At 47.7% G+C, this 24,943-nt stretch overlaps 10 protein-coding genes across 10 annotated transcripts; 5 read left to right on the plus strand and 5 right to left on the minus strand.

Annotated features, from left to right (window-relative positions):
- Positions 1 to 400: 400 nt before the first annotated feature.
- FSUBG_2463 (uncharacterized protein) lies at positions 401 to 1,353 on the minus strand (the record flags this gene model as incomplete). Its single annotated transcript, XM_036680238.1, has 2 exons — positions 401 to 1,189; positions 1,246 to 1,353. 2 exons carry the CDS (start codon positions 1,351 to 1,353, stop codon positions 401 to 403), a joined length of 897 nt encoding a protein of 298 aa, XP_036541981.1.
- Positions 1,354 to 1,759: 406 nt separating this feature from the next.
- On the plus strand, positions 1,760 to 2,810 carry FSUBG_2464 (retinal short-chain dehydrogenase reductase; the record flags this gene model as incomplete). The annotated part of the gene is made up of 2 exons (XM_036680239.1): positions 1,760 to 2,060; positions 2,107 to 2,810. The coding sequence occupies 2 exons, from the start codon at positions 1,760 to 1,762 to the stop codon at positions 2,808 to 2,810; spliced, it is 1,005 nt and encodes a 334-aa protein (XP_036541982.1).
- A 1,198-nt stretch (positions 2,811 to 4,008) lies between these two features.
- Positions 4,009 to 6,727, minus strand: FSUBG_2465 (cutinase transcription factor 1 beta; the record flags this gene model as incomplete). Its single annotated transcript, XM_036680240.1, has 8 exons — positions 4,009 to 4,206; positions 4,275 to 4,467; positions 4,537 to 4,740; positions 4,914 to 5,473; positions 5,528 to 5,608; positions 5,676 to 6,055; positions 6,124 to 6,455; positions 6,528 to 6,727. The coding sequence occupies 8 exons, from the start codon at positions 6,725 to 6,727 to the stop codon at positions 4,009 to 4,011; spliced, it is 2,148 nt and encodes a 715-aa protein (XP_036541983.1).
- A 798-nt stretch (positions 6,728 to 7,525) lies between these two features.
- FSUBG_2466 (uncharacterized protein) lies at positions 7,526 to 9,691 on the plus strand (the record flags this gene model as incomplete). Its single annotated transcript, XM_036680241.1, has 9 exons — positions 7,526 to 7,560; positions 7,614 to 7,803; positions 7,857 to 8,031; positions 8,237 to 8,386; positions 8,438 to 8,781; positions 8,827 to 8,884; positions 8,949 to 9,031; positions 9,081 to 9,336; positions 9,393 to 9,691. 9 exons carry the CDS (start codon positions 7,526 to 7,528, stop codon positions 9,689 to 9,691), a joined length of 1,590 nt encoding a protein of 529 aa, XP_036541984.1.
- A 2,364-nt stretch (positions 9,692 to 12,055) lies between these two features.
- FSUBG_2467 (reductase) lies at positions 12,056 to 13,066 on the minus strand (the record flags this gene model as incomplete). The annotated part of the gene is made up of 2 exons (XM_036680242.1): positions 12,056 to 12,935; positions 12,993 to 13,066. 2 exons carry the CDS (start codon positions 13,064 to 13,066, stop codon positions 12,056 to 12,058), a joined length of 954 nt encoding a protein of 317 aa, XP_036541985.1.
- A 494-nt stretch (positions 13,067 to 13,560) lies between these two features.
- On the plus strand, positions 13,561 to 14,569 carry FSUBG_2468 (uncharacterized protein; the record flags this gene model as incomplete). The annotated part of the gene is made up of 3 exons (XM_036680243.1): positions 13,561 to 13,620; positions 13,668 to 13,755; positions 13,809 to 14,569. 3 exons carry the CDS (start codon positions 13,561 to 13,563, stop codon positions 14,567 to 14,569), a joined length of 909 nt encoding a protein of 302 aa, XP_036541986.1.
- Positions 14,570 to 14,844: 275 nt separating this feature from the next.
- FSUBG_2469 (uncharacterized protein) lies at positions 14,845 to 15,921 on the minus strand (the record flags this gene model as incomplete). Its single annotated transcript, XM_036680244.1, has 1 exon — positions 14,845 to 15,921. The coding sequence occupies one exon, from the start codon at positions 15,919 to 15,921 to the stop codon at positions 14,845 to 14,847; it is 1,077 nt and encodes a 358-aa protein (XP_036541987.1).
- A 443-nt stretch (positions 15,922 to 16,364) lies between these two features.
- On the minus strand, positions 16,365 to 17,348 carry FSUBG_2470 (uncharacterized protein; the record flags this gene model as incomplete). Its single annotated transcript, XM_036680246.1, has 1 exon — positions 16,365 to 17,348. One exon carries the CDS (start codon positions 17,346 to 17,348, stop codon positions 16,365 to 16,367), a length of 984 nt encoding a protein of 327 aa, XP_036541988.1.
- Positions 17,349 to 19,207: 1,859 nt separating this feature from the next.
- Positions 19,208 to 22,732, plus strand: FSUBG_2471 (receptor kinase 5; the record flags this gene model as incomplete). The annotated part of the gene is made up of 2 exons (XM_036680247.1): positions 19,208 to 21,055; positions 21,104 to 22,732. 2 exons carry the CDS (start codon positions 19,208 to 19,210, stop codon positions 22,730 to 22,732), a joined length of 3,477 nt encoding a protein of 1,158 aa, XP_036541989.1.
- A 1,328-nt stretch (positions 22,733 to 24,060) lies between these two features.
- Positions 24,061 to 24,465, plus strand: FSUBG_2472 (uncharacterized protein; the record flags this gene model as incomplete). The annotated part of the gene is made up of 1 exon (XM_036680248.1): positions 24,061 to 24,465. The coding sequence occupies one exon, from the start codon at positions 24,061 to 24,063 to the stop codon at positions 24,463 to 24,465; it is 405 nt and encodes a 134-aa protein (XP_036541990.1).
- Between the last annotated feature and the right edge of the window lie 478 nt (positions 24,466 to 24,943).

The following is a 24,943-nucleotide window of genomic DNA, read 5'->3' on the forward strand; positions in this document are numbered from 1 at the left end:
GCAGTACTTGGTACTCATTTATTGTTTTGAACGCCTTTATATTTAGCCACTTCAGAGAACGAATACAGCTTGAGCCATGACATCTAATACAAGGCGGTTTTGCAATCATGAAGGGGCAACTTAGGTAAGTGAGTGATGATGCATTGACAGGCCACGGGCTTTGCCACAAGCCAGTGCATTCATATTCACCAGTTCTTCTCATAAAAGACTACGGGTGCAGAAGAAAAGGCAAGATATGGGAGCGAGAGCTGAGGACGCACTCGCAAACTATCATATCATCAACTTCATTTCACATCAAGGAAACCTTCAATCGTGTTTCATAACAACAACCCAATGCTTGATTCAGTTTTCCTAAACTATGTTTGCTACTTCTTCTAGTAACCCTTGCCTGTGTGCTATATCACGCAAAAAGTTCATCAAGATATGAAATCTGGGCTTGCACGTTTTCCTCAAAAGGCGTACCAAAGTAAGGCGAAAAGTGACCCGCCCCCTTGAGAACAACAAGCTTCTTTGGTTCTAGTGCCTTGCTATAGGCCTCAAGCTGCAGATGAGCCTGCGTCGTAACATCATGATCAGCAACGACCATCAACAGAGGTGTCGGCGAGATGCGATGGATGTAAGCTAGTGGCTCCTGGAGCAGAGCGTATGTTAGACTCTGCACAGTACATGTCTTGGACCAATCAAGTCCTCGCCGTTCCATTTCGCCAACAAATGGGATCGACTCTGGATCTTTGAGAACAGCTTGCGAAGTGCCGCTGTTAAGCTCATCAAGAGAGCTAGGAAAGTTGGGGATCTTGGAGGGAGACCCTTCCGCTGCGGCCTTGGCTCGTTCGCCGAGGAGCAAGCTTATCGGCGCCCCCGGCATACGAGAGATCCATTCGCCTGAGATGAAAGGAACTTGCAAGATTACCCCAGCGATATTGTGGTTCACAGCTGCTGCACATATGGCATTTCCACCGGACATACTGGATCCCCAGTAAACGACTCTAGTAGGGTCTACTTCGGGCTGAGTGACCGCAAAGTTGAAGACGTCGAGGTAATCGCGTGTCTGCAACGTCGGATCGACCTGTTCCCGAGGAAGACCTTCGCTATCTCCCCAGCACCTGTTATCGTAGGTCAGAACACCATAGCCGGCCTTGTTAAATCGTGCTGCAAAGTCGGGCAGAAAGTGGGATCGCAGTGATGACCACTTAGTGGAAGGGTGAGTTAGTATACTGTCAAGATCACGAAGATGCTCTGACTTACACCACCAGACATGATGATACATGGCTTTTTCTCGCCGACAGAGAACAAGGTTCCCTTGAGCTTTAGGCCATCATATGTGGGAATATCGACGTCTTTGTGAGAAGCCATTTTCGTGTGAAAGGATAAATATGAGAATAATTATAAGTGATTGGTCTACTGAGCAGAACAGAGTCGATTCCAGAGTTGACTTGAATGCGAAATAACCTACAAATAGGTATATTTAACACAATTTACCATCACGTCCAAGTTGGAACCTTGGAGGCATGATTATGAGCCCGAGGCATAGAGTATTGTGAATGGCGACAACCCTCGGGAAATCGATCCCTCGGCATTTCAACGCCATGGCAAATTATATCCCCTGAGCCGTGCATCCCTCGGCGTCACGAAGAGCAATACGCACCAGTAATTGATAACGTCGTATGCGAATAAAATTGTCCATTGTTTTAGTTCCTCTGATTTACATCAACCTGTGAACAACTGTCTCGGAACTGTCGCAACCACATTACCGCTCACCATGTCGTTCCCCAAGCTAGACAAGGACACACTGGGCCATGTAGCAGAATTGACCAAGAACAAGAATATCTTGGCTGGAGCTGCAGCAGTGCTCTTGATAGGCCTTCTCCCACGATTCAACGCATGGCTTACCAAGAGAAAAGTCAACAATTTCCTTACTGACAATAGTTGGGACTGGGCAAAGGAAATCGTCGTTGCCACTGGCGGTAGCAGCGGTATTGGCAAAGAAATTGTCCTCAAGCTTGCAAAAAAGCACATCAAGGTCATAATCGTTGATCTGAATGCTCCAAGCTTTCACCTTCGTAGGCCAGCATTACAACGTATCAACAACTTGCTGACAGATTCTAGCCTCCAACGTGTCTTTCTGTTCAGCAGACCTTTCCGACCCCGAGGAAATTTCCAAAGCCGCCAAACAGATTGTCTCTGAACATGGCGACCCAACCGTTCTCATTAACAACGCCGGAATTGGCAACGCCATGACCATTCTATCTTGTCCCGAGTCCAAGATCCGCAATGTCTTTGACGTAAATATCATAGCACCTATATTTCTTGTTAAACACTTCCTGCCTGCTATGATACGAAGAAACTATGGTCATATCGTCAACGTTGGCAGTCTAGCTTCCTTCGCAAGTCAGGCGTCTAATGTCGAGTATGGGTGTACCAAGTCTGGACTCCTAGCATTCCACGAGGGCTTGCTACAGGAGCTGAGGCATATTTACAAAGCACCACTGGTGCGAGCAAGGCATGATGTCTTGGCTTGGTTTTCTTGTCCTGCAGTGTGGCTGATCGTTTGTAGTATCATACACCCAACCTGGGTGAAGACTCCGTTGATTGCGGACCTCATTGCTAAGGGGAAAATGAAGGATACCACGATATCTGCCGAGTCTGTCGCTGATGGTGTTGTGAAACAGCTCTATTCTGGGTATGGAGCTCAAATCGTTGTACCAAGTTCCTCGGCCTGGACTTCTATGATACGCGGATTCCCTGGTTGGATCCAGGAAGGGTTACGTGACAAGGTGTCTCTTGGGCTACTAAACGCAATGGCTAGTTGATAGTGTCGCATGTACTCGTTTGATATATGTCAGTATACTTTACAGGTTCTCGTATAGCTGAACTGAATTGAGTCTAACTAGATATACATTCGCGTGTATGATGCTATGTCAAGAGTCCTGACTGAAGCTTATTTCCTTCCATCTAATCTCGCACTGGTATCTCATCCCATGACTTGAGAAGAAGATCATTTTTTGGTGGCTCCTAGAGTACCTAAACCTCCAATTCACACCTTGGATGTGTAGCAAAAGACGAGTGCTGACGGACATAATGGCGGTGATGTAAACATCCGATCCTGGCCTCACTGTTATCATAGTGAGCGAGCTAGTGGCTTTGTGTGAGGCCAAATTCCAATAAGCAGTCAAAGTCCAGCGAACAGTCTGCACGCCCATATAGCTAATGTACAAGTTGACTTGTCGCTGAGGGGCCAGTATGTTTGCCGTGTCATTGGCATGAAATGCCACGGAATGAACCAGCACAATTCCCATAAAATTAGGGCGCATTTGGGAAACGTTGAGCACTGAGTAAGTTACGAGCTGCCACCTCTACAAGGTACTAAGTTAAGAATGCTACCTAATTAGGATTTGAACAGACGTATGATGTAGCACTTTCTGCTGTGTAGGCAGAGCCTACCTCGTCTCCATCTGTTCCCGAACCACCAACCACGGTCTCCAGCCCCTGAGATGGTGCCACCAGTTGATGGGCGTTGACAGGAAAGTCTTCGTAGAAAGAGCCATCAATACCACGCATTCCGCAATAGAGAAGGGGGGTGGAAATCTCGTGGAAAGGCCATCAAACGTCCCAGGGTGGCCCTAGATGCGACAATTCCGGATTTAGAGGTTAGGCAAGGAAGGAAAGCTTAAGATCTTGATCCTGAGTAATAAAAAGACTTAGGTAACCTAATAAAATTTTAGTGTAAACTTGGTATAAGTTTAGGATACCCTGTATTGGGTTTATCTTGATGCCCTGTTCTAAGATCTGATATATTCTTGTTTCGCAAGGGGAGTGCCAGACGCGAAAATGAAAGCCTATTCGATATATAGAATGTTTCAGAGTCACAATTTGCTACCTAGGTATGTCAGATCAAACATCTCCAGCAACGGTTCATCAAAGATATCCCCATCGCCAGCAGACAGCTTAGGATCATTAAGGAAGGCCAGTAGGTCGTCGGCTATGGGCCTTTCTTGGCTAGTCGCTTGTTCAACTGTATATGGCAGTCGGCACGGCCTGATGCTTGATCCTTTGTTCCTCTCCAACAAGCAGCGCAGCCATGCTGGAAAGTCGAACTCTTCCGGCTGCCTGCCCTTGCTGATACAAATATCGATAGTCCAGATCATTTTTAGGTACATATTTGGCTGGCTTCTCAGGATCTGACTCCAGTCTGTCAGGCAATTCCCACTGGCCTGAAATAGAGATTGGCTGCCGCTCTGGACTAAGTTGGCAACGTGTCTCGCTGTCTGTCTCACCCAATCTACTCCATAGTACTGTGGAAAGAAAGCATTCATCGTATCAACTAATGCTTTGAGTCGATCCTGATTTGATGCGGATGCTGGAGCTGAGGGGGCTTCCATGGATCCGTTACATGACAGCTCGTTACTGAGGGACGATAACCGCGCGGTGACGGTATGGAGTGTCAAGGGTGTAGCCAGGCAAGCAAGGCTATAAATGAGCATTAGTTTGAGAACTGAATTGCAAAACCATGTGCAGTGCTCCATTTGTTGGACTTACGCTGATATGGGGAGCCAGCGGGCCAAGCGACGGCGGGTAAGCTCCTTATAACATGCTGTGATCTTCTGAGCGGCATCTTGCACCTCAAATGAGCTTTGCTGGAGTTTCAGACTTCGCCCAGGTCTTACTGTATCACCACCAACGGAATCGGATGTAAGAGCCTGCCGAAGTATCTTGGAATGACAGAGTGCGATAGAGGCAGTGCTGTATCGTTGGTTAGTCCAGTCTCAGGGTGAAATGATAGACCAACTCACTGGTAGTAGATATACATAAGATTCGTCTGCAGCACAATAGACTTATCCTAGTCATTACCTTTTCCACACGAGTCTTTAGGCGCATTATCAAAGCGAGGGAACTGAGCAGCAATCCTCACATACCAGGCCTCCAAGGCGGCCTCGCATTTCTCAAACGCGAGATCTCCGGCCTCAGCTGACTGTGACTTTGATCTTACAGAATCCTCAAATGGGTACATCAGGGTAAGCACATCAGTCAAGAGATTCACAAGTTCGAGAAACTTTGAGAAAATACTGATTTGGCGCCGTTTCATAGCTGGCGTGAATACACTTGATCGATATATGTCGTCCTGAAGGTGTTCGGCGCCCAAAGGGACTGCGTTCTTGAAGTCAAAACGGTCATGAGTGATGTTGAGGCTATACCGCGTGCAGAGGGGTGAGATACGGTCCATGATGATACAACACCACCATAAGCGGTGGAGAGAGTTTTGATATTTCCGTTGTTTCGTGGATGTCATCTCTATCATCTCTGGAACCTCCGTGTATCGATCTGCGTTGATACTTCTGGCATGCTGGATGGCCAAGCTCAACCATGTTTTATAAGGGTTCAGTGTCGTATTCGAAGGCGGCACCCAACCCATCATGAGAATGGCTGCTTGAGCTAGAGGTAGGGATGATGTTTCTGATCCTAGGTCGTATAGAAGCTGCACATTTACGATTAGTTAAATTTCGAAGTGTTGGGTAGTTCTAACACCAACCTTTGTCCGTCTGTAGAATTCTGCTCGAGCGGCTCTAAGACTCGGAAACCCAAGTTTCTTGATGATTTGAAGTGATACAAACTACATAGTTTGATATTGTTAGTTGATACTGCCGTATCAAGTGATGTGGCACAAAGGACAGACTCACGTTACAACTGGCAAAAAGCATAGCCTGGAACACCAACAGTGATATAGTGGATTGCGGACCCGTTGATTCTTCCTGGGAGTACATTTCCCAAAAATCACCTTCATTGAGGAGTGGAAGGTGAGCTTGATGGACTCTGAAGTATTGCTCCACAAAGTTGTCGAGTATCGGCCGACTTGGAACGTGTAAACATCCTTGAGCTTCCATGTAGTTGAGATCTTGTTGAGCGATCGAATGGATATTGTGGATTTTCAGATACGGGTAGTGAACAAAGAGCTCCGTGGTACTGGTGTTGGTCCTCTGCGCCGCCGGCTGAGCCGATGAAATTCTAGAGGCCGTCATCTTATGACAATACATAGATTCTTGTTCTGATGAGCTTGTTTCTGTTCGAATCTGGTTAGATACCAGGATGAAGGTGCAGTGAAAGATATAGTGAGGGTGGGCTGTTTACCTCTGATGGTCCGAACATCATCATATCTAGATGACATCGAGTATATCTCTGCGGTCTCTGTCTCGCTGTCGCCAAGGCGATTTTCAAAGAAGGCCGCGTCGTTGAAAGCATCGCCGAATGCCAGCAACCCAGGATCAAGACTGGGTGTATGAAAGCACAACTCAGGGTGGCCATCGAGCGCCTCAGTGTCTATGGGGGCGGCTTCAGCGTCATTGGCGTTAATGTTCTCGTTAACATCATCGTCTTCCAGATGCCCTGACAGCTGCCGGTCGTCCTCTTGATAATCATCCTCAGGCGACCAGTTTGTCTCGTTCCTTGGTACCTGCTGGTTTCTGGCGTCGACGTGAGTTAGTAAAGGAATGAGATTGAAGCAAAGAAATCAAGAAGCGAGGGCAATTCCTTACAGCCTGGAAGCGCGTCCAACTACCAGACAATTCTTGCAGTCGAGGTGACAGTTGGTACATGGCTGACCGCGCACAGAGACATCACAGCGGACCTTTCTGAACCTGCATGATAGACAAGGTCGAGTTGATCGCTTGCGGCGCTGAGTGCGCTTTGTTTTCTGATGGGAGGAAAGCGGCGGCGACAAGACTGCAGAGTCCATTTTTTTGCGGCTGGGCGAGTCAGAGATGGAAGAGAGTAAATCCCAAGGTAACGGAATTGGGGTTCAGATGGCTACCCCGTAGGGAGTGAGGATGTGGGGGAGGATACCGAGTGGCATTGCCGCAGAATGTAGCACAGTCATGATTAGACTAGAATGCTACGTTAGTTCCTAGTTTCAGGAGTCGAGAACTGGATTGACCTGGGGTGGGCTTTGCGGGGAAATGGATTTAACGGAAACATTTCCGACATCTGATTAGTTCAGGTTCTCTCTATCTTAGACATACAGCAATAATATACCAACCATTGTTGACTACAGAGAAGCCACTGGCAGGCTTCCCCTCGGGGCCCCGGAAAGAGACAGGTTCAGCTTTGATCTAGTAGGTACTTGCTAGTCATATCAGAACGCAGCTCAAAATCTCGTACCTCTACTAGGGCTGTGGCATCCCTCGGTAGAGCAGCTCGGTTCTGCCGTGGTAATAGCTGTGGGTCTAGAGCCACCCCATTAAACATTTACCCCATATTCTCATTTTATTAGGTATAGTCTGATCTGGGGATTCTGGGGTCAAACCTTAACATGGGGCCATTGAGACAGACAATACAGATACAGACAATATACTAACCCTAAAGCTAGAAGGCTACGTCTAGCCAATGCCATGATATATCAGCAGTCCCAATCATGGTGGGAATTTACATAAAAGGCCAGCCTCTCTATCTGCCATGTATAAAATTCCCAATTTTCACTCGATCACTCCATCCTGCACTCTCGGTTACACACACCTTGATTAACTACCATTTCATGATGACCGCCAACGAAGCCTCAACCATGGAGCCCATGTAAGCGAAATTCTGAGGAAATTCTATCTAACAGACTAGTAACAACAATACAGCCGTACAGACCCAGACATTCCTGGGACAGTTGACATGAGCCTCTCTGGTAGACAAGCACAGCACTTCAGACTTTTGATTCCGGCAAACCTTTTGACTAACAATCTTGCTTCTGCAGAAGGCCAAGAACCGACTGCCTACGGATTAGCTCTCTATCCAGTTCCCTCCGACGACCCCAACGATCCTCTCCAGGTATGAATAGTCTCCACACACTCCAAGCCCATTCGTGCTGATCATACAACCAGTGGCCAAAATGGAAAAAGACCACGATCTTGCTTCTCGTGTCTGTCTACTCGTTCCTCGCAAACGGAAGCTTGTTCGGCCCAACAGTATACGTTGATTATCTAGCTAATAAATGGCAAAAGACGCCAAGCCAGACTTCTCAGCTGACCACATACCCAAACTTACTGTTTGGTTTCGGTAGATCTTCAGCCTGTTACTGAGCTTTCGGATGCTGACTTGGAACCCCCATAGGTTCTCTAATTTTCGTGCCAATGTATCGTAAAGTCGGTCGCCGTCCTGTCATGCTGTTATCCCTTGTGCTGGTAATACCTCGTTACCCACTATCGAAACACAAGGCCTATGCTGACAGGGTTTCCTTGATAGTACTGTGCCGGTCTCTTAGGAAGTGCCCTCTCCAATTCATACGACACACTCCTTGGCTTCCGAATGCTCCATGCTTTCGCCTCTTCTGTCTGCGAGGCTCTTCCTGCGCAGGTTGTCACAGATGTCTTCTTTCTCCACGAGCGCGGCAAAGCCCTTGGATGGTACACCTGTAAGCCACATAGCCACTGCCCAGAACAGCCCCTGCTGACCAAGAACTCAGTTGCACTTACGACTGGCACTCTCTCTGCTGTTGCTGCCAGCTATATGCTTGCGGGTGGCCACTCCTACAACCTATTCTTCTGGGTCGAGTTTGCGATCGGCTGTGCCTTGTTACTCGCTGTTTTCTTTCTCTTTGAAGAAACCATGTTCTTCAGGGACAGCCACATTCCAGGCGTTCCATTGAACACTGATGGTTCGGCGAGACTTCAGAAGGACGAGAAGCGGCAGACTACCGAAGAGATCGAGATCCAGGCAACGCCGCGAACCTACGTCCGTGACAGTTACTTACAACAACTCAAGCTTGTTAGGAGAACAGATCCAAACTCTCCGATTTTCATGATGATGGTGAGAAGTCTCAGTGACTTTAAAGTATTTTCTAACGTCTTATAGATCAAATCGTTTACATATTTTGTGGTTCCGCCAGTTTTTTGGGTCTGCTCAACTTACGGTATGTTACAGATGCGCCAGCTTACTTCAAATGGAGTCACCAACATAACTCACCGCTTTGGTAGGAATTATCATTGGCCTGGCAGCCCTAGCTTTCACAGCAACATTCCCCGGTATTGTAGCAGCGCCGCCTTATTCGTGGCCAATTGTCAGTGCACCAAAGGCAACCTCTAGACGAAGATTGACATCTCCTCAAGGAAAATACAGGGCTTGTAGCAGTGGCAGCATTTCTTGGTTACCTCGCTGCCGCTTGGCCGTTCAGTTCGCTCCCCGATCGGTTCTCTGCAAGATTAACTAAGAAGAACAACAACATCTACGAAGCTGAGTATCGTCTCTGGTGTCTCGTGGTGGTGCTGTTCGTATCTCCGGCATCTCTGATCCTATACGGATACTCAGCCGAGAAACACCTTCACTGGTTCGGTCTGGTCTTTGCAGTTGGGCTCTTCCAGTTTGGTATGTTTGACGGTAGACATTGATATTTTGTGCTAATCTTGATGTTCTTGAAACAGGGGCCTTCTTCTTCTTGACGTATACACTAGCGTACGCAATGGACTCTTATGAAGCAAATGTACCAGAGATGTTGATTGCGATGAATATTGGGAAACAGGCCATCTCTTTTGGGTTCGGATATGAGGTCATCAACTGGATCACCAAAGATGGATATGTGACGGTATTTGCAGGAATCTTCTGCAGTGTTATGCTTGTCAATAACCTTGCGGTCTTTGTCTTTTTGATCTTTGGAAAGCGATTGAGAGGTTGGTATACCACAACTCGCCTGGCCAAGATTCACAAGGGAAGCATTCACTAAAGGGTTAGTAATTGAGTTGATTGTTATTCAGTCAGTAACATTACAAGGTTGTGCATCAGAAGTGTCATATATGGCTGTTCATACTGACGAGAGCCCGTCATACGGCCATTCTCTGAGTGAGTGGATAACTTAACATACAGGTCATTTCCATCAAATAGCGCCACTCTTATAGGAGATCTAAGGAGGGTGCTGCCGCTATTCGTGCGACCCAACTCATTATAACATAATCACAGCCTGATTGCCAAGAGATTACAACAGCTAGCTTCAATAGCCTCAAACTGAAGTCTCAGTCAGCTGAGAACTCCTTGAATCTAATTTACAATAGTCAAGCTTTGTGTACGGCTATGGTATTCTACCTAGCCAGCTACTGTTGATTGAAAACCGCATTCTGTTGTTCTCTAGTTCTCAATAACACCAACATTCAATTGGCCCCAAATCCCTCTTGCACTGATAAGGAAAACCTGATGCTGCGCCTGAATATTTCCTCGCTGGCCATGCATGCGAGAACTTTTAGGTATCTTATTCATCCCCTCAGAGAGCAAGACATCGAAACTTGATACAGGGTGTTAAAACAAACTCAGCAAAAGGTACCCTAAACTTATCATAAACCTAGGCTAAATTACCTAGATTCTTTTTGTTCTTTAGGACAAGGGCCCCATAGGCCGCTTTCTGATAGTGCGGTTGACACTGCCATCTGAGACTTTGGCTTCCTTCAGGAAGAAACGATGAGCCTCGTTATACAGCTGCATCTCGGGCAAGTTGATGTCCAGGCGGAGGAGTCCGTCCTTATCCGGAACCTATCGAATTTGTTGTAAGATCTATCGCAACGTAACAGAGGTTGAAGTGTCTTATATTCTCATTGATATCAGTGGTAGAATTAGCCTCATGCTCATGCTCAGGAGGCTCAGTGGCCTCACCAACCTTGCCGGTACCAGCAGCGTCGTTGGCAAGCAGAGTGCTGGTTTCAACTCCGGTTTCCGTTTATTCGTGTGGGTCTTCGAGGGGCCAAGAGGCGATATGCCCATCTACTACTTCCGTGTACCATTCTGTATAGCCAAATGCGTTAGCAAATCTCTCGAGATAGGGTACAGGTTCCGTACGAAGGGCCTCCTCGTCTTCTGCGTAATTGAGATTACCATCGCGGCCACGGCGAGAAATGATGGCGATGTCATGAGTTTTGTAATGACTCTTCAGTAAGGTATGTGTTGAAAGTTCAGTACGCTACAACGGTTTTCAGCGAACGTTAGAAATTGAAAAGTCAAGGGTTTCCAGAAAGTGACCTTGTGACAAGGGCGTCATATGGGGATCAAAATCGGCAATATAACTCGCCAGGTGCAATTTCAGCTTCGCTTTCCTATGAAAATTAGTCGATACCCAAAATCCTTTTGGAATGAAGTACTCCTCTGCGGTCGAGTGGCGGCATCATGTCATCAAGCCGAAAGCCATTGTTAAGATACTGTCGGTACGGTTCGCTTCGTCGATATGCTAGATAGGCTGGGGATATTCTCAGAGTTGTGTAGCAACTCTGGAAATGGGAAATGAGATATGGCGGGCTTCTGTGAAAACTAGACGCATCAGCGGCCAAGAAAAGTAGATTGGTGATTGAAGAGTGATCGCGAAGGATATGACGAAGAACGATTTGCAGGGCGGAGAATCACGTGGGCTTGGGTTAGCGGTTGATACAAAGATGGGACATTGTCAGGAGGGACTATGACCAAAGATTCGTCGACGATCTTCCATTCTTCGAGACCATTGATCAAGGATTGACTTGCCACGATGAAATAGTAAGATAGGTATAAAAATAAGAAGAATTCTTGCACTATGATCTCCGTATGATCATGAACAATTACTCGTAAAATTGGTGACAAGATCGAGCTCAAGGCTCATCGAAAATGGCCGCTTATGTGGAAGGAATGACAAGGCGGCAGGCACACAGGTCAATTCCTGGGAAGTAAGGAGCGGCCCGCCTCACACTTGCGCCTGGAAACTCAGGCTGTCACCAATGGAATCTGAGAGTTGGAGTTTAGGGGATACCTATGCCTGAGAGATAACTTGAAGTAATCTTTGGTTTTCCAGGAAGATATACCGGCATTGACTACCTGGTTTACACAGTTTCGAACTCCAGTTCAAGTACCGCTCTGATTTGTGATAGCGTCCAGTTAATAAGGCGCCAAAACTGAGTCTAAGCTCTCTACCACGGATGACGATACCTTTGGTGAACCATCACTGATATACCTACCTTAGCTACTGTGAATACAGCAAAACCGACGAGAAAAGATCTTTTTTGTTACATTATGAAATTCATCCTCAAAGTCTATAAGCATAAGCAGAATCTATAAAACAATTAAATCACAACAAAGACCACTAATTAATCCACCCTTCCTTTCTCATTGTCTCCCTCGTCCATTGATTCAACTTCTCCGCCAAATCCTCATCCTTGGCTGCACTGTTCTGCCACCAAGGCTCAAACAGCCGATGATAGATCTCCAGATACTCTCCACTCTGTTCAGGTTTCATGTCCGGGCTGGCCGCGCAGTAAAGACTATTCCAAGAACCCCGATCCGCAGTCCACATCAGTTTCATGCATCTCAGCAACGACACCAGTCGCAAGCTTCCAGTCTCGGCTGAGTCTACACTCGAGGAGAGATTTGTCTCTACAAGACCGGGATGAACTGATGTTGTCCAAATCTCGCCCTCTCCGTTACCCGAGGCGGGGCCGTATTTGTTGTGGAGGGTTTTTGCGTGGAGAATGTTGGCGAGTTTGCTTTGACCGTAACGTTCCCATACACTTGCATCTTTGAGGGATGTGTCTTCAAAGTTGATGCCGTTCTTGGGAGCCATTAGATGGCCGGATGAGGAGAGGTTGACGATACGGACAGTTCCGGGGGGTGACGATTTTGATGTTTTCAGCATCACCGGGATCAGGTGCTCTGTGAAAACCCAGTGCGAAAGATAATTGGTCTCCCACTGAGCCTCATGCCCATCTTTGGTGACGTCAAATGGTGTAGCCATGATGCCGGCATTGTTGATAAGGCCGTGGAGCGATGTTTCGAGCGATAGGAAGTGCTTAGCGGCTGCAACAACACTTGCGAGATCCATCAGATCGATTTGTAAAAGGTCAATCTTGGTGGTGGGATGATCTTTCTGAATCTCTGCAATAGCCTTGTTTCCCTTGTCTCGAGATCGTGAGCACATGTAGACATGGGCGCCATGTCTTGCTAGGTGGGAAACGGTGTAGAGTCCCCTGTAAGAAAGGTTAGAAATCTAGACCTGTTGGTAGAAAGATGAAAGGTAGACTTACATTCCAGAGTTGCCTCCTGTGACAATGTACACTCTGCCGGTGAGTTCAGGGAGGCTGTCGGGGTGGAAAGTCATTGTGATAGATGTCTTGTTAGATTGAGTTCAGTATTAGGCAAGTGAGAGAGTAGAGTTGATGAGATGTAGTAGTTTGGAAATGATAAGGATAGAAAGAAACTTGGTAAATCCATTCAAGGGCTGTCCTCTTATAGTTCTTCCTGCTCAAGTCCACAGCGAAAGTCCGACGCTTAACTCCATAGCTAATCCCATCGTGCCTTTTGCATATCAAGTGTTGTGAGCAGGCTGCATGAAGGGAATTGGGTATCTGGCCAATCATCGTCTGCTGCATGGGGCACTACCACCCAAGCCCAGACGGGAACGGACGAGTGAGCAGGTTGCATGACGCTAACTTGTGTGAGGTTGGTCTCTATCTTAGCACCCAATCATCTTATCGCATTGGATTTCCATCCATGCTAGTCTGCGCCTCACATCCAACGTCTTTACCCGTCAGCACGACAATGTGAGCAGCCTGCATTTCCCTTCGGCATCACCACTTGATACCTAGTTTCAAAATGTCGACTCATCAGCAAGAGCCATGCGTTCAGCTCACTTCGATGCCACAATTGGCTGAGGTATGAACCTACAAGATGGTGCGGCATAACTTGCTTACCAGATACAGGCGCTAAGCCTAGAAGATGACTGGACCGGGACAACAGATTCTGCAGCAAGAAGGAGGGCGCAGACGAGGCTTAACATGAGAGCATATCGTAGGCCTCTCATCGTTAATGATCCTTGTGGCCTCTAGCTAATGATTGGTCAGGGAAGCGGAAAGCTCAAGAAAAGAAGGCCAAGGGGCCAAAGGCTGAAATGGAGACAATCAAATTTGAGCCGGTAGTTGAATGTTGGGATATTAGCCAGCAATCAATGTCAGTCGTCCCAGCATCCCAGGCCAAGAGTATATACAACGCCAGACAGCCCCTACTAGCGTACAGAACCAAGAAGAATCAGTCGAACTCCTTCCCTCTGAGTTCAGACCATCTCATCACTCTTCTCCAATATAACGCCCTCCGCGCCTTGGCCGTCAACAGAACTTTCATCTCCGGCATACTAAGCACGCCTCTCGACTGCGGCGACGAAGACATCATCCACGTAGTCCCCTACCCAAGCAACCCAGCTTCCCTCCCTTCAGCACTTCTCCCCACAGTTCTCCAACAAACAGTGATGCACTGTGATTGGATTGATATGTTTCCCTCCCCAGAGGCACGGGATTGTTTGATTCGAGCTTATGGGACTTTCGATGAGGATGATTTATGGGCTGATTGCATTGGTGGTTTGTACGAGGGCTTTCCGGATGATGAGATGGAAAGACGCGGTTTGATTGCTTGGTCACCGCCGTGGGATGTATCAGGCTGGGAAATGTCAGAGGGATTCGTTAAGAAATGGGGTTGGTTATTCAAAGACTTGTCTGGACCGTTGGAGGCGACAAACCGGTGGAGGGTTGAGAGAGGCGAGGACCCTCTTGACCATAAAGATTATCCACCAAGTCCTGTTGTGCCTGGTTTTGTTATATCAGAAGTTTAGTGTCAGCAATCGAACCAGTCTAGGTTAGGTAAATAGGTAGGGAACGTCAAGACTTTTTATGCTAAGCAAATGAGAAGTTTATATTGAACAAAGCAAATCCAATACGCTAGAGAATAAATACTTTTAGCAACTGAAGTCAAGACTAGATGGCTTCTTGCTCGCTTGAGCCTCCGGGTACACCTCGTCTCCCCGAGATATAACAAGTTTGGACAGTGACAAGGTCAGACCACTCCGACGATGCCATTAGTTTCCTAAACCAGACTTCAAACTCAAGACTATGAAAATGTATCCTTTTCGATCCAGCACGTTATCTCCCAGCGATTTGCCCAAAGATACTGTAGTTCACGTTGACTGATCACACCACCCCCGGAATCTATTCGCTCTTTTCTCTCCTTTAAAGCAGGAGCCCAGTCTTCCCGCAGTTGCTGCAACTCATCGACAGCAATCTTCTGTTTCTGCTGCAAAATCTCTTCCTGTCGCTCATCAATCAAATGCACCGGAGTTATCATTCTCGGCACCCTCCAGTCGCCAACAGAATGCTCTTGACCTTCCCGGCAGACAGCAAGTTCCAACTGCACATATGCACTCCGGTGGCCGAAAGTACCCCAGTCTGCAATCTTGGGTGCAGGACCATGTCCAAGGCCGCCTAAGATACTCGGTCCGTTGTATTCTTCTTCCCTGAGGTCGTGGAGGTACATCGTTCGTAACAGGGAACTATCCTCGACTTTAACGCATTTCCAGAGATTCTCTGTATCGTAACGGTGTCGCATCGATGGAATTTCGAAAGGATAGTCCGTGTTCCTTGTTAGTTCCGTGGGGAAAGTATTTCGTTTCCAGTCAACCACAAAAACCTCCTCCAAGGCCGGGAAATCCTTGATAAATGGATACAAGCAGTAATCTCCACAACGGTGTAAGGTTGGCAGCTCGTCATATCCTATCGGGTCGTAGAGACAATCGGTGGGACAATCAACAGCCAAGCGGCGCACTCTCGCAGCTTCATCAGCATCGAACTGCACATTGCTATAAGATGTTTGATCTGTAAGTAGGACGTCTCGATCATAATTGAACCACGTCATTGGCTCCCGGGTCTTGGTCTTGAAAGCGAGCTGGTATCCCTTCTCCCTTAAGTAGCTTCGCGCTTCGAAAGATGTATGAAGAAGGGCTGGGACTGGAGCTTTGCTGTAGAAACAATGGTTCCGGGGGCATCTACCTAGTGGCCAGTCGGAAATCCCGATCGGCAAACGACTACAAAAACCATTGCAATCAGCTTTGAGGTGGACTACACGAGCTGGTGTTGCGAGGAAGTAGATTTCCTGCCGGATCTCTAGAGGCAGGCTTAGAAAGTTGGCCATTGCTTGTATGTTTGGGAAATGTGAGGAATGGGGAAAAGTAAATAAACTTATGTATTATTATTTCTGGGGGGTTTGATCTATAAGTACTAGAAGTAGGTGCAACAATAGGGTTGTTTGTTAAGCAGAAAGGAACCAGAAAAGAGTTTCTTGCGGCAAAGGCAAATGCGAGGCCATTGCTATAATCTCTCTCATTGGATCTTGTCTTGGACGATTTCATGCTATCTGTTTCGATTTGACCATCAACCAAACTCAAATCGAGCAAACTTCATAAATTTGATTCTCACTAAAGCAAAATGAAGACATGTATCTCAGTAGCAGTCAGGGCACCATCCAGCCTTCCATTGGGGATTCGCATTCTTCGACTCTCACGTCGTTGACAAATGGAGATTATATCATGGTGTAATGATGTGTTCTTTTTGCCTGTACTAACATGCTGAAGCTTGCTAGAAGTTCCCAAAAAGTTGCACCAGATTGCCGTTGGTCAATTCAAAAAGCTGGCTTTTGTGGAACTTTGTTTCAATCTTTTCCGAACAGATGCGTCGTTTTCGTCGGATAAGTTGGCATTCGTCGTCGGTGAGGAGGTGCACGACTTTGAACTTGGGCAGCTTCGCTTTCGGCCGCCCTAATTTAGCCCAGTATTTCGCCAAATCTAACTCCAATTCTTCTCGTCTGTGATCACGCCACTTCTCGTAAGGCTCGCTGAGATACTTGACGATATCTGTGTCTTTTGGTAAGACCAGTGGAGGGAAAACGCTGTAAAGAGTCTCCCAACCGTTACGCATCCATAGGGCCATGCCCTGCAGATCTTTAAAGTGGGGAAGCCAGCATATATATGCATCAATCTTTTGGATCTCGGTAAACTTGCAGAGGTTCCTGGTATCGTAGCTGTGTCTCTGTGGAATAGGGTCGGGAAAGAATCTTTCGCTGGATTTGGTCCGAGGCTCGTCCAAATCCACCACCTTTCTGTGCCACTCGATGAGAAAGACTGCTTGAAGCTCTCTAAAAGTTTGGAGAGCAAGCATGACGCCTTGCACATAGCACCTGAAGTCCTCCCTCTCGTAGGCTATTCTGCGAACTCTTTGGCAATCACTGGAGGGGAATGGATTGATGCCATGGTGCATCATGACCAGTGCCCCTTTGTCGATAAACATGGTATCTCTTTTGAAGTTGAACCAGAATTGCCGCCCAATTGATTTGTCTCGGAAAGCCAGTCTGTAGCCCGTTCTTTCCAGGAATTCTCGAGACTCAGAAAAGGTGTGTAGCAGAGGGGGGATAAGAGTGCTACATGAGAAACGCCCTTTTCTTTTTCCGAGGTCTGGGAATTCGGATCGAATGTGAACAACGCGGTCTGGTGTAGCCATGAAATAAATTTCCTGACGAATCTCTAGCGGGAGGTCCATCATACGGTGAAAAGACTTCAAAGCCATGGTAAGAAGCTGGCTTGTGACGTGGAAGGTTTGCTGGGTTGCTCATCTTGAAAGTGGGAGGGATTCACTTTTTGTATCTTGGTCCATGCAATTGAAATGCTTGATGGCTTTGTTGGCGCTTGGGAATCAGGCCATGGCCAAATGCACTGTGAGTATGCCATGTCTTGTCGTCATGATATTTCCGTACCGATGCTCCCGTGCTTTGTGTTATGCGACCACGAGGGCATCACTAATTTAGACTTCATTGGCGGGTCATTAGAATCGTGACTCTTCCAAAGAGGCAAAGAGGGGGTAAAAATGTAAGGTCACTAAGTACCTTATTCGAATGTCAAAAAGATGTAGGATAAGATGATACAGGCTGAACGGTTTTAGGCCTGGTGGCTTTTTTTAAACCTCGATTTGGTGTCAAGAGTTTTTGCTGCCTAAGACCATGTCGCCGGAGCTTCAAGACTGTGACTACGGATGATACTAGTTTATCTGATACATAAAGAGGTGCACTTGAAACATAAGCTAAGGATGAAAACGAAACCCGTGGCGGAATATTTTGCACGTTCTGCCGACAGGGGCAAAGGTGCGATAATCCGTGATCGACGTTTCACTTGATAGAGATCAGAGGCTTTATTACAAAAGATACAGGACATAAAACTCTGCAGTAACCCAATTGTGCGACTTTTGAGGGAGCGAAGTTTGAGTTCAGTCATGTATCATCACTCAGCTCAATTAAAGTCTATCTCCTCAATTCCTAGCCGATGATGATGGGACTCCTAGCAATGGATCGATGCAGATGCTACTCTGTACCTGCAGGTAGAGCCAGGAACCTGGTTGCTATGTGGATTCTTTCGTAACCCACCTGAATGACCGTGCCTAATGTTAATGTTGAACACAACATCAATCCACAACGTACCATATTCCGTAGATGGCAAAGAATGCAGTGTCGTCATTGGTTCTGGCACGCGATTGTAAACAAATAGCATCAATAACTCCAAGCCTTTGTTTACAAAAAGTAAAAATGAGGCTTTCTGCACATGCACACAATGGACAAAGAAACTTCAGGGGCATCCCTACAAGGATTAGCCAGGCCAGGTCAACCTAACCGGCGCCCATCCCCTGCTTGGACTGGGGATGAAAGACGGGACGCCGGAAGCTTTAGCCACAAGTTGGTAGGGGAGGGGGTTAGGAACACATGGCTGATTGTTCCGGAAACAGACGAAAACAACAACGATCAGACTGTTGCACGCGACTTGCTCAGGACATACTTTTAATACTGTATCATCACAGAGAATGCAGTAGGCAGTTTAGACGCGTGACTAAGGCGGGCCTGCAAAAAGCCACTAAACACCATCAACAGGTTAGCGCAATCTAGTGGGTTCGCAGCCTATCCCCACTGGAACCCAACCCCGACCCTGGCTGGCCCTGAAGAACTGGCCTGTCTGGGTATCATTGACTGGATGGGATCTTCTTCTCCAAACCCAAGACACGGCACTCGCTTCAACCCCTGGAGATATCATTTCTTCTTTACATTAGCAACAAGCTTAAGCGAACTGTCACTGTCACCTTCTTCCAACTCTTCTTTTTTCTTGTTCGTGTCTCAAACTTGCATCTTCAATATTTCCTCTCTTGTTCTGATATGCTAGGTTGATGCCTTCATCGGTCGCCTCATCGTTAGTTCCCGCAAGCCCTTCCGTCCCGTCGTCCACCCGCCAACGCTAGGCTCCCCGATAAACAAAAATCCCACTCTGAGACCCCTTACAAACAAAAGCTGTCCGTTTGTCTCGGGCAATCTTGCCAACCGCATTCCCCTTAAAGACAACGACTTCTGCTGAACACGATACTATTACACTCCTGCAGATACATTCATCATGGAGGATTCATCCCAGAAGCGCATGAGCGCTATTCCGCGACTCTCGAAGCTACCTGTACCAAGACCAACTTCAGGAATCCCAAAGCCAGCATCAGCTCTACCACGGCCAACATCAGTTGTTCGGCCCTCGCCATCAAGGGAGAGTCTGGGCGGTGGTGAGCTACGGAATCCTCGGCTTCGACCTTCAATGTCGAGAGATCAATTACGAACTGGTCAGCCAGATCTCCAACAGCGAGCGCAAAGACTACGACCTGCAGTTTCCAGGGAGCATCTCAACACTGGAACAAGACGTACATCGCTCATCACAAAACCTACACACTTATCCCCAGCAAAGCCTATGGCCCAACGAATTCCTTCCACGCCACATCGATCGATGGAGCGACAAGCTGATATCATTGAGGAACAATCTACAACACCCCCTTATGATCCGCCGGGAGAAGCTATGGGTGTTCAATTCGATGGCAATATCTTCCCTCGTCAATTGACTCTTACAAGGAGACCTTCAGAGACCTTTGCAACTTCACCGTTGTATGATCCCGCCAACAACATCTTTGACCCAAACCAATCAAGACCACGAACCGCTTCGACCGATGAGGATGATAAACCAGATGCATTGAGGGCTCGCTCTCGCAAGCCAAGACCCTCCCTGAGCGAGAGAACCATCGAGACTCTGGCTTCCATCCCTTCTTCTCCTGCCATGATCAAGTCTTCAAACTTCTTCGATCAAGGACGATCAAGTTCACGACCACGTTCAAGAGCAGATAGCGGCGGTTCCAGACCAGGTTCTAGCTATGCTTCAGATGCTTCAGTCAGAATTTACAGGACCGAGAGTCGACCGGGCTCTAGCTCAGAACAATCCGACCTTGGTTACAGCAGCTTTCGAGGTTCCGCAAGTGCCTTTAGGAAGCCCCTGACTCCCATCGATGGAACTCCTCAGAAGCGATCATCGGTGGTCGGAAGCAAGACTCCCAATACTCGAGCAGGGGCCTCCAAGCCAGCTCCCTTCTCCGACGCGAGAAGCCCCAGCCCTGGCAAGCCTACCATGATGTCTCCCAAAGGCTCGCAGTCTATGGCTTTACGACCTGCCAAGTCAAGGGCCCCTGTGCAGGGTTTATTCAAGAAGCCCTCACTTCCTGCTCTCGGTAAGGCTTCGCTGAATGGGACCTCGAACCGCCGTGTGTCGGTCAATTCTGCCTCCACGGCTTCCTGGGACGGTACAATTCCTTCAGCAGGCTCTTCTCACAATACGTCTCTGACAGCTGATTCGGCCGAGCCTGGAACACCACCATCGGCTCGCAAGTCCTCAGCCGCTCTGCGTGAACAGATCGCCAAGGCAAAGGCTGCCAAACGGGCACAGATGAAGCAGGCAGCTGAGATTGAAACGCATCCAGAAGAAGCACCAATCGTCCCTTCGGATACTGGCTTTGACTTTGGTGTCACCCATGATGATCCGTTCAATGCGCGCAAAGGCGAAGACCCCAAGAAGAAGGTTCTCCAGAATCGCGTCAATAATGCAAGGACTACTGGAAGACTTAACATCGCGGCTTTGCACCTCAAGGAAATTCCCGTCGAGGTTCTCAAGATGTACGATCTGGAGAGCATCGGTACCTTTGATGGAAGCTGGGCAGAGAGTGTTGATCTGACACGATTTGTTGCTGCGGACAATGAGTTCGAAGAACTAGATGACTTCATTTTCCCTGACAGCAACCCTTCTTCGTTCGACGAGGCCCAAGCTAGTCAAGGAAACATCTTTGCTGGTTTGGAGACATTGGATATGCATGGCAATCTTCTCGTCAATGTCCCGTTGGGATTTCGACGGTTGACTTGCCTGACCTCCTTGAACTTGGTATGTTGTATACGCTTTCCTAATTATCCTCTTTGCTAACCTTGCTAGTCAAATAATCGCCTCACGAATAACAGCCTTGACACCCTCTCACAAGTCACCTCTCTGCGCGACTTGAAGCTTGCAAACAACCTCTTCTACGGCCCCCTCAACCCCGTGCTGTCGAGTCTGAATGAGCTGGAAATCCTTGACGTGCACAGTAACAACATCTCTGCACTACCTCCCAAGGTCGAAAACATGTCGCGTCTTCGTATTCTTAACTTGAGCGAAAACAGCTTCGAGTCTCTGCCTTTTGATAGCATTGCCACCCTCCCCATTACCGAGCTGAACATCAGGAAGAACAAGCTCAAGGGCACCCTGATTGAGGAGCCCATCGGCTGTCTGCCTCAGTTGCACACACTGGATGCTTCTGCAAACCAGTTGCAAAGACTTGTGCCCTTGGGTGCCTCAATCGATCTGCCAGTTCTGCATTCTCTTTCTCTCTCAATGAACCGTCTTCAAGGGCTTCCAGACATGACGACCTGGACAAGCCTTTTGACGTTATCGGTCGAAGAGAACAACATCTCTGGAATTCCCAACAGTTTCATGGGTCTTGAGAAACTTCGTCATGCTGATTTCTCTAGCAACGACATCAGAGTGATTCCTCCCGAGGTGTCTCGCATGGATAACTTGTCTATGATTCGACTCAGCGGCAACCCTCTTCGTGACAAGAAGTTCCTCTCCATCACCACCGAAGATCTGAAGGAGGTGCTTGCTGGCCGCCTTGAACCACCACCTCCCTACCAAGAGCCAGCTTCTCAAGTCGGCATCCTAGATGTTCTGGCTGATATAAAGGGTCCTGACAACACGCAATCGAACCCTGACGCAATGTTTGATGAAAATGACAGGTCAGATGATGATTTCGCTACACCTCCCCAAAGCCCTAATCGTTCCCGATCTCACACTGTATCAAGCCACCGCTCTCGATCGCACACGTTGTCGAACCAGACCTGGCCCGTCAAGCCTGGCGGTATCCTAGATCGATCCCAAACCCAGTCTTCATCACTACATCCCGTTGTTTGCTCTAAAGTCGCTGCCGAACACCGTGTCCGACAAATCTTCCTCCAAAACAACCTTTTTGCCACCCTGCCCAACTCGCTTAGCTTTTTTGCCGAAACATTGACTGCCCTGTCTGTGTCTCACAACCAGATGGTTGGCGAGGCGTACCTGACGGAGGAATTGGAACTCCCAGCTTTGAGGGAACTTAACTTGGCATCGAATCACATCACCGGTCTCGGAGCGCTTGTGCGGTTCTTGCATGCACCAGCCCTGGAGAAGATTGACGTGACCATGAATCGCCTCAACGCTCTCCCAACGAATCTGAAGGAGTCTTTTCCCGTTCTGAACGTCTTGCTAGCGAGCAACAACCACATCGTCGATCTCGAACCAGATATGATCAAGGGTCTTAAGATCGTCGACGTGAGCAACAACGACATCGCCCACCTGAACCCTCGAATTGGTCTTCTTGGTGGCCCAGGCGGACTCGAGCGATTTGAGGTCGTAGGCAACCGATTCAGAGTTCCGCGGTGGAACGTGATCGAGCGAGGCACGGATGCCACTCTGCGGTGGCTCAGGGGCCGTGTGCCAGTCGCTGATATGGCTACATGGCAGGGAGATGATGACGAGCCTGAGGTGGATTGATTATGAGCTGTAGTCAGACTTGGCGCTGGTTGATGTACACTTGCTATGGGTGGTTTTTCGCTTCTTGGTACATTTTTTGACGTATTTAGTTTTATCACTGGGGATTATATACCATCTTGTTTTCTTGTTAATATAATTCAACCTGGCTGCGCCCATTGTGCAAGATTCACTCGCATCTAGCGGCTCCAAGCACGCGATTGGAAGAGAGACAGTTTACCCCAATCGTTCAAATTCTTGACTCGATGAAAACTCGTGTGGCCATCGGAGCGGTTCGCATTCTAAAAGCCCCACAATCGCGGGCAATGGTTATCAAGGCAATCCGTTGAGGCGAGTATGTTCTTTGTACATGGGCCAGCACAAGGATTTGCTGAAGTCTGCTAAGCTTGTTAAACTTTAGCATGGAATCTTGAAAAGTCTTCACTGCAGTACTTCTTTCTTAATAGCCCTCGTTTTAGTCTTTAGAAGTTTGCCACGCTGTTGTTAGTAATTGGAGAGCTGGTTTTCACTGAAGCAGCCAGGCATTATATCCACACAGCGTCTCTTTGACCACGATTAACTCTCCAGGCTACTCTGAGTTGACAAACATAAGGCGACATTCCAGTGCTCTTAGCCGTATCTTTTGGGCTATTTATCTGATGCTGATGAGGCCCTTGGCGATTTTCCCGAGAATAGAGTGCTGGATCTGAGAATCCACGAGCAGTCAGCCAGCTTACAAGGCTATGGATTAGTATTGATTGTCGGTTCATCTTTAGCTTTCCTATAATACTGATGTATGAGAAGAGTCTTTCATTTTTCCGAGTCTATTTACTCAATATTTGAGGTCAAATATGAGGGAACAAATCATAAAATCCATTGTCTTGAGCTTATAGACTCTTACTACCGTGAGTCATACGCAACTAAAAGCATCTGATGCTGAGGCCAATGAACTCATTTGTTACTTCGTCTCTTCACTAACACGGGCGGAACTTTCTAGAGGCCTTCAGGCAGTGAGAGCTTCTTCATACTTTGGAAGGTGCGCGTGGTTATCTGGGGCAAGAACCTAGGACACCGTGAACATGAAGTCTCAATGGACGAGACGAGTTTATCAGTATCAACACGAACTTTATCATCAAGTATAAAGCACAGGAATATCCCTCTGTATGAGGGAACGTTTCATCACTACTCTTAACATCGTGAAACATTCTTCGAGTATCCCTCAATCACGCCGATACACCCGCGCGAGAACTACAAGACCAGCCCAAGCGACACTTGACGATACCATCACATTACACATCTTGCACGACCTAGAACTACAATCAACACCTTTCACATCTCCACGCATCGTCAATATGCCTACTATGATACAAACCATCGCCCTCATGGCCCGCGACGTGGTAGATAACAACAACGTTCTAAGGGACAAAGCCTTGGGCCCTTCCGCAACCATCAAACTCGTGGCAGCAATCACAGCAGGCGGCTGGATTACCTTCGGCTTGATAATCGGTCTGGTCCTAAACTCGCGCGGAAAAGCCAGTAGCTTTGTCCCAGAGTGGTATCTCGACTCTAACGGTTGTATGTTGGCAAAACTCGGCGTGGCAGCGTGGTGGGTCACTATAATTCTGTTCTGGCCTGTCATCTGCTTGGGTTATGTTATCTTGGCTGCTAGAAGAGGTATTCGGAATCTGTCTTTGAAGTATGGTGGGGAAAGGAAGCAAAAGACGGAGAGTGAGACTTCTGAAACCACTCTTGTTTAAGGGTATCACGAACTGTTTGGTGTTTTGGTGGTACAGGGTTGGAGTTGGGGAGTGCAGATTGGGGCATTCTATTTGACAGTCATTTTTGGATACAGGGTTTGATTCATTCGCTTCAATATCAAGAGATTTCTCCACTAGCTTTCATCCTGTATCTGTTTCGTTTGGTTCGGCTCGGTTGGTTTGGATGTCTCGGGCGCTGACAGATAACGCCTGTGGATCGTTTCACAGGCCGCGATCGCCGAACCTCACCTAGAACCCCTTATAGTTTAGTGCCTACAAACAAGCATCATCCTCCACTGAAAACACTTAGGCGCGTGCCCGACGGAAAAACCCTTGTTCCCGGGTCTTTCATCTTCAACCAAGCTAGCTTCTCATTTCTTGGAAGCAACCAAAAACGACGGCGTCACAAGCCGAAGCATTTCTTACTTGTGTCTACCGTTTCCTACTGATATTGTGCTTTTATATCCCCATTGCTCCT

This window comes from Fusarium subglutinans (assembly GCF_013396075.1).
Source record: "Fusarium subglutinans strain NRRL 66333 chromosome Unknown NRRL66333_c0000021, whole genome shotgun sequence".
Taxonomy (NCBI): domain Eukaryota; kingdom Fungi; phylum Ascomycota; class Sordariomycetes; order Hypocreales; family Nectriaceae; genus Fusarium; species Fusarium subglutinans.